This window comes from Dreissena polymorpha, chromosome 4 (assembly GCF_020536995.1).
Source record: "Dreissena polymorpha isolate Duluth1 chromosome 4, UMN_Dpol_1.0, whole genome shotgun sequence".
Lineage (NCBI taxonomy): Eukaryota > Metazoa > Mollusca > Bivalvia > Myida > Dreissenidae > Dreissena > Dreissena polymorpha.
The window spans coordinates 20,780,870-20,794,358 of record NC_068358.1 but is presented as its reverse complement, the minus strand read 5'-3'; the positions used below and the strand labels follow the sequence as shown (position 1 = coordinate 20,794,358).

The window sequence follows — 13,489 nt, the reverse complement described above, 5'->3', positions numbered from 1 at the left end:
CTTGAAGTATGCATCAGACCTTCAAAGTATTGATTATGTGCTGGCTGATTAAACTACAGTTGAAACCCTCTAAACCAGACTACCCTGGGGCCATGGTTAACTTAAGTAAAAACTCTTAAAACTGGACAACACAGAGACCATTGTAAACTACAGCGGTAACCCTAAAACCAGGAAAACCCAGGGACTATAATAAACTGCATCAAAAATCCCTAAATGATAAACTATAGTGGAAACTCTATAAACTGACAACCCAGGGTCCATGAAAAACTAGAGAGGAAACTCTCTAAACAGGACAACACAAGGACCATCATAAACTACAGTGGAATCCCTATAAACAGATAACCCATGGAGCATGGTAAACTACAGTGGAACCACTTTAAAGCAACCTGGGACAATGAGACCACGATTATAGTCGGGATTAAATTGGACTTGTACTTAGAGGGCAAATAGATTTATCCAAGAGTCATGGAAACACTGATAAGAGAAAGAAACAGTTTGTATGACACACACAATTTTTTGTCAAAAGGAACACATTTACTCTAAACATTATTAAGTTTGTTTCATGTGCATATTTGAAACCTACATCCATCTTTTCTGTGCTACTTGAATATAATTTTTAATTTTTTTGCAATTAACGTGTTTTAGTCTAATAAGTCTTTTTGTTGTTAAAAGCAAACATATTGGTGACCTAGTGTTTAGACGCTTCTGACCCAGATTAAAACTTGGCCTTCATATTGTCAAGATAATCATACTGATATAGTTTCATCAAGCTTGAGTCATACTGTTGCCTCAAGAGTGACAAAATTTGATCTGCTGACCCAGTTTGTAGACAAAAGGTACCCCGATTGAAACTTGGCCTAAGTATTGTAACGATTAACACTCTTACAAGGTTTCAAAGAAGATGAGCAATAAATGTGGCCTCTAAAGGTTACAAGGTTTTTCTAAAATTTTACATGGTGACCTATTTTTGTGTGCAGGTTATTCAGATTCCAAAAAGACCCGGTATTACCAGAAAGAACATTCTGACCAAGTTTCATCAAGATTGATTCATAAATAGGCCTCTGGAGTGGTTAAAGGTGTCTCTAACATTTGACCAGTTGACCTTGTTTTTTGAGGCACATAACCCAGATTCAAATGGTTTAGACATTGTCTACATTAACTTTCTTACCAAGTTTCATCAAGATTAAGTCATGAATATTGCCTCTAAAAAGCTTTTCTATGATTTGACCTAGAAACCTAATGTCTCACCTTAATCGAGATTCTAACTCAGCCTTGATACACTTCAGAGGGTCTAGATACACAATATGTCCAAAGTTTCATAAAGATTGGAAAACAAATTTTGCTTCTAGAGCGGTAACCAGCTTAAGGTTCATGAAGCATACCTGCCGCTGCACGCCACACAACAACAGACATAGAGTGAATACAATAACTCAGCAATTAATGATTAGGCACTTCATGCTTGGGTGAGTGAAACACTTTGCTTACACTGGAAAAACATGAACCAATATATGGAGTTATAAAACTTCATACCGTGGCTAATAAGTTTGTAAAGTTTAAGCACTCTTGCAGCAACACTTTTGTGAGGCATGACACTAATTCGTTGAATTGATATCCCCCGTTAATATGCTTCTGGACACAAAAGTGTTATATTTGACACTCAAAAGAGCATTTTTTCAAGATACAAAGGGCCATAACTCCGTTATTAACAGATGGTGTACAATGCCATTTGGCGTGCATCATCCTCTTATCCATATATACTCATAACAAGTTTCAATGAAATCCGCCAAAGCACTTCCAAGATATGGCTCCAGACACACAAAAAAGCATTTTTTCAAGATACAAAGGGCCATAACTCAGTTATTAACAGATGGTGTACAATGCCATATGGCGTGCATCATCCTCTTATCCATATATATATACTCATACCAAGTTTCAAGGAAACCTGCCACAGCACTTCCAAGATATGGCTCCGGACGGACAGACAACGCCAAAACAATATCCCTCCGCCTGTGGCGGGGGATAATTAATTATTTGCTAAAAGAGGGGCCACAACTCCAATTGTTGGACCCCTCCCCCTGTCCCTAAGAATGAGGGCTTTTAAAAATAAGTTAATAATAAAATATAAGAGATGCTTACTGTACAGGGGTGTCAGAAAATAAAAAGCTTCACATTATCATAAATATACAATATATATAAACTACTCAACTACTTGTCCATACTGAATATTCCCAACATAAATCATTATACTGGTACATTTAGCATATTTTTATAATAACAAATACATCAACTTTTGCCTTTTTAAGAAATGTTTCTGTGGCAAAGAAATGAATCATTTGTTATTACTTGGCCATGTCATAATTCTAGATATGAATCTGCAAAAGAGAAAAATCATTTTATCAATAAACACTCACTGTTGTGAAAGCTTTGGATGAAGTATTAGATTCTTTATGAACTCGTCCAGACCCTCACGTCGCTGTTGTATAAACTGTGGATCCAAGTTCCCAAATATTTTCTTTCCCGGCAATCGCAAATTGGCGTCTGGGCATATCCTCTTCACCTAAAAACAGTAAAGTAGTATTTCAAAGGAAAATTACAATAATAACAATCCACTGAGATAAATCTGCTCATATGGTGGCCAAATTATGGTCGCAAACAAATGGATATGTCTGTTAATATTTATGGGGAAAAAGAGAAAACAATCTATATCCAAATGCAACTCAATGGTTAAAGATTTCCAGATAATATTACTGTTTGGTTAATGAAATGACCATTAAAGGTTTTGCCATAATAGTAAATACCAACTCACTAGCTACTGTCTAAGAATAACACATTTTTTATTAATACAAAGCATGAAGTTGTAATTGTTATATTAAACATAAAATTGTTTGCGAAATATTCCAAAACCTGACAGGTATAGTAAGTAGGTATCTTTTTTTAGAATATACACTCAGACCATGTTAAAATAGAAATAATTATTAGTTTATTGTTGTTCATCTTTAATTACACAATTATTCATATTCTGATAGGCATATATAACACACCTGAAGGGTGTTTTTCTGAAAATTGCAAGGACTGTATATGAATATATATGTTAGCTCAAATAATTTTTTAGGGTGATGTGTCTAAAAGGTGCAAGAAACAAGGCAATGCCACAGAACCAGTTTTCAACGCAAATGCTACAAATGCAATCAAAAGCTAGGTGTGCATGTAAGCTACTAAAATACACAATTTCAGATGCGTACCCCCATAAGCACTCAAGCTTTTCAGAGGTAACATATTTTCTATTTTAAGAAAAAAACAAGATGTGTTTGTGAAACACTATGCCCCCCATATATTTAACCTTTGACCTTTACCTTTCACCACTCAAAATGTGCAGCTCCATGAGATACACATGCATGCCAAATATCAAGTTGCTATCTGCAATATTGCAAAAGTTATGGCCAATGTTAAAGTTTGACGCAAACAAACAAACAGACAGGGCAAAACAGTATGTCACCCAGTATAGACTGTGGAACATAATTACCTTAAATTGATCAAACTACTTCCAAAATGAATCAGAAGTCAGATTAACAAGTAAGCTACCTGCTTCAGCACCAAATCTCCATCCAAACTAAAGTTACTAAGCAGATACTTTTTTTCTATTTATTGGTAAAGTGAACTTTATCCAGCTGGCCTCGACTGAGCTCTAACTGAATACAAAACCTCCATCAAGTGAACTTTATCCAGCTGGCCACGACTGACCTCTAACTGAATACAAAAACTCCATCAAGTGAACTTTATCCAGCTGGCCTCGACTGAGCTCTAATTGAATACAAAACCTCCATTTAGTGAACTTTATTCAGCTGGCCTGGACTGAGCTCTAACTAAATACAAAACCTCCATCAAGTGAACTTTATCCAGCTGGCCTCGACTGAGCTCTAACTGATTACAAAACCTCCATCAAGTGAACTTTATCCAGCTGGCCTCGACTGAGCTCAAACTGAATACAAAACTTCCATCAAGTGAACTTTATCCAGCTGGCCTCCACTGAGCTCTAACTGAATACAAAACCTCCATCAAGTGAACTTTATCCAGCTGGCCTCGACTGAGCTCTAAATACAAAACCTCCATCAAGTGAACTTTATCCAGCTGGCCCCGACTGAGCTCTAACTGAATACAAAACCTCCATCAAGTGAACTTTATCCAGCTGGCCTCCACTGAGCTCTAACTGAATACAAAACCTCCATCAAGTGAACTTTATCCAGCTGGCCTCGACTGAGCTCTAACTGAATACAAAACCTCCTGAACTTTATCCAGCTGGCCCCAACTGAGCTCTAACTGAATACAAAACCTCCATCAAGTTAACTTTATCCAGCTGGCTTCCACTGAGCTCTAACTGAATACAAAACCTCCATCAATACTTAAGTAATTCAGCCTTTGCCATTTTTCTTATTTTAGTAATAATGATTTGGACCTTGATTGTACTGACCCTAAATGCAAAAACAAAGAAACTAACTACTAGAACACAAAAAAGTGTTTGATCTCATAGAGTTATTAACAGTTAGAGCTTTTCTATGTTTAGTTACAGTGACCTCGACCCTGACCAGAAATTATTTGAATAAAATATCAAGCTAGATCTCAATACTAACTTTCTATATCAAAAGTTTCATCAAAATTGGTCTATGTAAACAGAAGTTCTGACTACTGAACACCTGTTTGCTAAACTCTTCCCATCTAGCTGCTCGCCATACTCAAATGTAATAGACTGCATTATCAACTTCCTTGAAATCTTTTAAACAATAATACTTGCAGAAAGACCATATATCCTTCCCTTTGAAGTAGCACACTGTTTATACTCTGGCTCGTTGGTTATTCCTAACTAATTCGAATGCTTTCATACTCAATATGACCTGCTGTAAACCGAAATATTATGTATTCGTTACAATAATGATTTTCAAGTTTGTGTCTGTATTTCTGCATAAATCCTCACTTCATTGACTATAAATATTTCATTATTCTTTGACATACTTTATGACTCTGCACATCACTTATTGGGACAGCTATTGGTCAATCACTTAATGGTCAACTTAATGCACAATTTTTATCTTTAGATCAACTCAGATTAACAGACACACACAAAAGTAAATTCTGGCTTAACAATTAGCAAAGGGTGATACAGAGATTCTTTTTGCTTTAACTGTGCAAAAACATTAACATGACAAAACCTGTAGCTTTCAAACATACACATTTCTGAGGATGGGTCAATAGCTATCCTTGCATTCCTCATGACAACATATCCTCAGTATCCCACTAATAGATTACTCCTGACACCCCCTTGGTGGTTGGAAGAGTCTGCCAGAGGTCAGATAGTGTAGACAGGTCACAGAACATACAATCTATCAAAGCCAGATATTACCAATGAATATGCTAAGTAAACAATAGAACTGTATTGATGTATTAACAATAAAACAAAAGTGCCAAAGGCTCTCAGATGCTCACCTAAGACCCGCAGGATCTTGACTGTGCTGAGCTGCTTATGTTTTACTATATAGCCAGATTAGGAAAATTGCAACCCAACTGCCAGCAGGTCTTTTTCAATGGTACAAACTATTTTCAATGTAAGGCTAATATATCATCAGAACACAATGTCATGTTTTGACCAAGTTTCGTTAAAATGAACAAAAAATATGAACTCTAAGAATGTTTTTTCCACAGAGTTGAATCATTTTTAGACTTGCCTGCAATGCCATTAGACAAATGTCATCTGAGGGAGTTTCATGATGATTCTGGAAAAATGTTACATCTAGAGTTTTCACATGTTTTAACAGTAGCAATATACGGAAAACTGCTATGCCCCCAGTGTTGTAATTTTTAATATCTGAACTCAATTTAGACTGCTTTGTTTGATGCCATCACGGCATGGTGGACATGTGTTATCAGAACAGGATACCATGGGGAGGCGGAAAACCACAACAGGCGAGGCATGGTATGGTATTGCACAAGGGGGGGGGGGGTCAGAGGGTTAGGGTTAGTGTTAGGGGTCGGGTTAGGGTTAGCCTAAACCCAACCCTAACCCTAACCCGACCCCTAACCCTAACCCGTACCCTAACCCTTTTTTGGAGTTATCACCCCTGACCATGCCTCGCCCGTTGTAGTTTTCCGCCTCCCGATACCACGTGGTCATCATTTCATAATTAAGACTAGTCAGGTGTGTTGCTCTGCAAAGTCTGCTTGTCAAATATTTCAACAGTTGCAATAATAAATATCAATTAAATGGTAGGTCCTATCAGTGTCTTTCCACACATCAAAATATGGGAGGGTGGACAGATTTGTATAAAAAGCCAGGTGCAGTGAGAAGCTGGGAGAGAGTAGAATTGAACGTAGAGATGTAAATATACAAATAGTAAATGAGAGAGTTGGTGGAAGTTTGAGAGAGAATGGAATTTACCTAGAATGTGAAGACAGTTAACAAATAAACATTATTGGTGTATATATTTATTCTCGTAGTGTGTAAATAAAATGTAAAGTGTATATACTGTGTTGTGAAGTTATGAACTTTACCCCCCGTAATTGTAACACCAGACAGACAGAAAACATTTTCAAATTTGCCAAGATATAGTTAAAACAAGTTTCATGATTATAAGCCAAAACAAGGGATGTGTTTGTCAATAACACAATGCCCCCTACTGCGCCGCTTTGATTAATTTAATTTTGTTATCATTTGGCAGGTACAGATAATTACCTCCCTTAAAAGCTTATTTCTTCCCTTGGATTTGTTTTTTTTACCTTTGACCTTGTTTGGAAACTTCTAATGTTACCATGGCATTATGATGGCAGTATGATGTACTGCAAAAAGTAAACTACATGTACCATTGAAGTATTTCTTGTACTGCAAAATGTAAACTGCCAAGGTAGTTATTGTACTGCAAAATGTACACTGCCATGAGGCACTCATTGTACTGCAAAATGTACACTAATACAGCAGTTAATGCACTGCAAAATGTACGCTGCCAAGGCACTATTTGTAGCACAAAATGTACACTGTTAAGACAATTTTTAAGGCAATGGCACTTATTGTTCCGCAAAATGTACACTACAGAGGCATCCATTTACATGAATACTTCGTCATAAGGCTAAATGATAGCAGAAATTCTGCCAGTCAGTTTGCATCAAATTATGTCTGACCAAACATAAAGTCTACAGGGATAAACATCCATCACAGCTGACCAGAAATTTGTTCTCTGCTAAAATGTTGTCTGCTGAATTTCTTAAAGAAGCATTTTCTTTGATTTTTTTTCAAAGAATACTATCAGAATAGCAAACAGTTTGGATCCTGATGAGACGCCACGTTCTGTGGCGTCTCATCTGGATCCAAACTGTTTGCAAAGGCCTTCAAAATTCAGTTTCAGCACTGAAAGAGCTAGAGGTAATATACGAGACATATTTTTCTCAAATTATATAAATTGTAAGACAAACATAGTTTAAAGGTAATGAACCATTTACAGAAAAAAAATCTTCAAATCAATTACACACGGCAAAATAACAAAAATATAAACTTCTACAGATTAATGAATGCAATAAAAAATACCTTTTTTTCTCTTTTAGTACCCTAATATCAGATCAGCCATGTGGTCAGTAAAGTATCAGTATTTTCTATTGTTATTATTATACAGTTATGTGTTTTTTTAATAGAACATTAAAATGGCAAGCCAGTTTGTTATTATGTCATGTGTGATTGACTAAAATGATATTTTTTAATGGCAAACAACAATTTACATTGTAGTGGATGATTGTAAATACCAGCATCCTTTCTGTGAAGTCCACTCACTTGCTTGCAGGGAGAAATGACTCCTACCAGTGTTGCTCCCTTGAGCATTTTCAAGTTTGAGCCGCCAATATATTTTTTATTTTTTTAAACATTTAAACATTAAACATTTAAACACTTGGACATATTGCTGACTGATTCACAAATATTTCATGAAGATGACAAAACTTGTAGTAAATGAAATATAGACATTCAGCTTAAAAATCACTCGTCTCATTAAAACCAAAAAGCTAAATCAGGAGCACACAAGAGATTTTTGGTATCAGTGAAAGAATGGATGATTGAAAGCAATGTGTGCTTTAAAGATACACATTATATAACATTTTGTGCAAATAATGTCCCAAACAGGCACAGACAATTCAAAGATCAATAATTTCCAAGCACACCACTGCAATTTTGGCACCACCATTTATCAAGTCTCCTGCTGCTGATGCTACTTATGATGAAGCAACCAGAGACAACACTCAGTAAAACTACGCCAATTTTAGAGTTATGTCATCAGTATTTGCAACAATAATGAAATAGCAGTATCTGTATAGCAATGCATCCCAATTAAAGACAATGCCAATAGAACAGCATGCTCAGTGATAGTTGCAGTTTCAAAACATTTTCTGCAAAAGTGGCATATTATGACCCTAAAGTGCTTATCTGAGTTCAATGTACACCACTATTAGTCTTAGAGACTTGACCTATGACCCTAAAGTGCTTATCTGAGTTCAATGTACACCATTATTAGTCTTAGAGACTTGACCTATGACCCTAAAGTACTTATCTGAGTTCAATGTACACCATTATTAGTCTTAGAGACTTGACCTATGACCCTAAAGTGCTTATCTGAGTTCAATGTACACCATTATTAGTCTTAGAGACTTGACCTATGACCCTAAAGTGCTTATCTGAGTTCAATGTACACCATTATTAGTCTTAGAGACTTGACCTATGACCCTAAAGTGCTTATCTGAGTTCAATGTACACCATTATTAGTCTTAGAGACTTGACCTATGACCCTAAAGTGCTTATCTGAGTTCAATGTACACCATTATTAGTCTTAGAGACTTGACCTATGACCCTAAAGTGCTTATCTGAGTTCAATGTACACCATTATTAGTCTTAGAGACTTGACCTATGACCCTAAAGTGCTTATCTGAGTTCAATGTACACCATTATTAGTCTTAGAGACTTGACCTATGACCCTAAAGTGCTTATCTGAGTTCAATGTACACCATTATTAGTCTTAGAGACCTGACCTATGACCCTAAAGTGCTTATCTGAGTTCAATGTACACCATTATTAGTCTTAGAGACTTGACCTATGACCCTAAAGTGCTTATCTGAGTTCAATGTACACCATTATTAGTCTTAGAGACTTGACCTATGACCCTAAAGTGCTTATCTGAGTTCAATGTACACCATTATTAGTCTTAGAGACCTGACCTATGACCCTAAAGTGCTTATCTGAGTTCAATGTACACCATTATTAGTCTTAGAGACTTGACCTATGACCCTAAAGTGCTTATCTGAGTTTAATGTACACCATTATTAGTCTTAGAGACCTGACCTATGACCCTAAAGTGCTTATTTGAGTTCAATGTACACCATTATTAGTCTTAGAGACTTGACCTATGACCCTAAAGTGCTTATCTGAGTTCAATGTACACCATTATTAGTCTTAGAGACTTGACCTGATTAACTCATTTTTAACCCTTTGCATGCTGGGAAATTGTCGTCTGCTAAAATGTCGTCTGCTGAATTTCTTAAATTAGCATTTTCTTCGATCTTTTTTCAAAGAATACTATCAGATTAGCAAACAGTTTGGATCCTGATGAGACGCCACGTTCTGTGGCGTCTCATCTGGATCCAAACTGTTTGCAAAGGCCTTCAAAATTCGGTTCCCGCACTGAAAGGGTTAAAACCACTTGACCCAGCTTAGATATCATCAAGATAGAACCTCCAAATAAGTTTCATTGAGATGGAGACATATATGTGGGTTTTGGAGTAATGTAACAAAATGACATAGATTTTAAACCCAGTCGACCTTAATTGCACTAAGCCATAGATAAAGCCAACATAAACATTCTGACCATGATACATCAAGATTAAGTAATGACTATGGCATCTAGAGTGGTTAATAGTTTTTAATGAGTTGACCTAATGACCTACTTTTTGACAACACTCCACCCAGATTTGAACTTGGCCTCAATATTGATAAGATAATCTTTCCAAAATGCATTAACTTTCAGTCATACATGTGGCTTTGAATTGGTGACAAAGTTTCTCTAAGACTTTAAATGATAACCCACATTTTGATCCCATATGACCTAAATATAAACTTAACATAGATGTTGTCAACACATACATTCTGACCAAATTTCATCAAGATTGAGTGATAAATAGGGCTTCTAGATTGGTTTAAAGGGATCTTTTCACGCTTTGGTAAATTGACAAAATTGAAAAAAGTTGTTTCAGATTCGTTAGTTTTCGTTTTAGTTATGATATTTGTGAGGAAACAGTAATACTGAACATTAACCATGCTCTAATATAGCCATTATATGCATCTTTTGACGATTTTAAAACCTAAAAATTATAAAGCGTTGCAACGCGAAACGATTGAATAATTTGGAGAGTTCTGTTTTTGTCGTTAAATTTTGTGAAACTACGAAGATTGCTTATATAAGGTATAAATACCTCGAGAATGTGTACTCGGCGGAATAGCTCAGTAGGCTAAAGTGTTTTTACTTCAGGACTCTGGCAGGACTCCAGGGGTCACTGGTTCGAAACCTGCTCCGGGCAATGTTCTTTTCCTTTTTTTAATTTTTTTCTTGATTTTTTACTGGAGCTTTTATGATCCAATGTTTACATTTATCAATATAAAGCATTTAATGAATAAGTTAAAAAATGCCAAAATCTGTGAAAAGGCCCCTTTAAAGTATTTTCTTATATTTGACATGGTAACCTAACTTTTGACAAGAGTTCAAACTTGTCCAAGATATTGTTGTAACCGGACCGGGGAAATCTGTGCCCTTGTTATTAATATCAACACAACTTGCTTGCTGCATTAACTCTTTTATTCATTCATTTTAAGTTCCCATAATTTCTTAACAAATTCCATCCTCCTATTTCCAACTGTCTTTCTAACTTGTAACTGACTTTCTAACTTTTTCTTACTGACCTCTACTATCTTCCTTCAAAAAACTTACTTGTCACTCTTTTGAAACCCTTTCATCCCTAATACCAAGTCACCCCACACATCTCACTGACCAATCATATCTCTCATTAAACCATCGATCATACAGATCCTTAATGCCAAGTCACACCCACACATCTCACTGACCAATCATATCTCTCATTCATCCATCAATCATACAGATCCTTAATGCCAAGTCACACCCACACATCTCACTGACCAATCATATCTCTCATTCATCCATCGATCATACAGATCCTTAATGCCAAGTCACACCCACACATCTCACTGACCAAACATATCTATCTCTCATCCATCATAAAGTACCTCACTTCCTTATTTTCTATAAGACTGTAATTAATTAGCACCTAGTCTAAGAATCTTTAGTCACAGTCATTATTTATAGCTAGAGCTGATAAGCATACAGTCTGCATATTGAGTGTGAATTCAACATGAGAAGACTTCCAAGACTGTAACACAATGTAATCAATATCAAGTTAACATGTGGTTCCAAGTAACCTTCTACTGCAATTCAGTAGAGAAAGGAATCATATTCAAACATATTCACAGAAATCAATTCAATGTCTTTAAAAATGTAACAATTGTATTGCATGAATTTATAAAGTACTCAATCAAAATCAACACTCAAAATAAAAAAATAATATAATAATATTTGTAACTCTGTGACATTGTCACCACAACATTTTTACCAAGGTACATCATAATTGAGACATCAATGTTGTTACTAGAGTGATAACAAGGCTTTTTTAAGGCTTTAACTTGGCGACCTGTCTATTGGACACACTTGACACTGATTGCTAGTAAACATTGTTACAATGCATGAGCAAACACGAGATGTGTTCGTCAGAAACACAATGCCCCCTTTTGCGCCGCTTTGAAATAATTTTAATTTTTTTACCTTTGACCTTGAAGGATGACCTTGACCTTGAACTTCCACCACTCAAAATGTGCAGCTTCGTGAGAACGCCGCTTTGAATAAAAAATTGACCTTTGACCTTGAAGGATGACCTTGACCTTGAACTTCCACAACTCAAAATGTGCAGCATAATGAGAACGCCACTTAGAAACTTTTATGTATTTTTTTGTTTTTGTTGACCTTTGACCTTATAGGATGACCTTGACCTTGAACTTTCACCACGCAAAATGTGCAGCCTCATGAGAGACACATGCATGCCAAATATCAATTTTCTATCTTCAATAATACAAAAGTTATGGCCAACGTTAAATTATTTTTTTTCGCATGGACAGACAGACCGACATACAGACATACTGACTGACAGACCATTCAACATATGCCACTCTACTGGGGGCTTAAAAATGTGGCCTCTACGACCTAAAAGTTGAAGACGCTGACACCATGATGTACATAGTACAAAAAGAATTGTAACAACACATCTTGAAGCACAATTAACATAACTGTTACACCATTGTAATTTTTGTTCACAAGCTGAAATGTCCTTTGACTCAATGGCGATGGCATTTGACCTTTTGGTTCAAAGACAAAGCTTATCTTATGTAGAAAGCCAGTGCCATTCTCATATTTGAGCATTTTTGCTTTCAAGTGAAGAAGATAAGGACAAAATCATTATTATCTGGTTTCAAAGTCATTCATATACATTTAACACAAATTGGTCATAAAACAAACCAAACAGCTGATAAATATAATTACTACACATAGGCAGATCCAAGATCCCCCCACCCCCTTAAAATCGCCAAACTAAAGTAAATTAATTTGATGTTTCACACTTAACTAGAACTAAATCAACCATTTAAACTCATTTTTCTTCATAGTATTTCTTCCGGCTATATCCATCTGGTTACGTACATACTATGCACTTTTTTGGCATTATAAGGCGTGACATGCTCCAGAAGTGGTTGTCAAAGCCTTCCAAATCACTAAAATTGGGGGCTTATGGCGCTTTGTCCTCCCTGGATCCCCTAGCAGGGCTTTGCCCTGCACCTGGACCCCTGGCAAATCTTTCAATATCCCGCCGCCCCTAACCAGAAATCCTGGATCCGCTCCTGCTACAATCAGTTATATGTTTTACAAGACTTAAACAAAATATACACATAGAACGTTCACTACAATCAGTTATTAGAGTCCTTATTTATCTCTTTATAAAGTCAACTAGCAGGTTAATTTTCCTTGTCTTTGATCTATATAATAATCTCAACCAAGCTATTACCCTTTACAAATGTGTATAATCCCAAAGATTCCAGCCACAAGAATATGAAAGTAAATACATACCAAAACAGTAGAGATTAATTGTGTTATTATCCCTGACACTATTATAATAGATTTTGACTTTTTATCACCAACAAGTGTTACCTATATCAGTGCATCATCTGACCATAAACTAACTCCTGTCAAACGTCAAGCTTGTGACAAGACGTACAATATTACGTAACTGTCAGTCATTAAAGGATGAATAAATAAATCTCCCATCATAAATAGAAATCCCTCAAAGTTTGGCAAGTCAG

The 13,489-nt window shown here is 36.0% G+C and overlaps 1 protein-coding gene across 5 annotated transcripts in view; it reads right to left on the bottom strand.

Annotated features, from left to right (window-relative positions):
- LOC127877874 (serine/threonine-protein kinase Sgk2-like) overlaps positions 1-13,489 on the bottom strand; it is a 113,032-nt gene that overhangs the window by 65,303 nt on the left and 34,240 nt on the right. For all 5 annotated transcript variants that reach the window (XM_052424179.1, XM_052424181.1, XM_052424178.1 and 2 more), the window contains one exon: positions 2,412-2,557. In XM_052424179.1, coding sequence (XP_052280139.1) covers positions 2,412-2,557 — 146 coding nt within the window. The remainder of the gene's footprint in view (positions 1-2,411; positions 2,558-13,489) is intronic.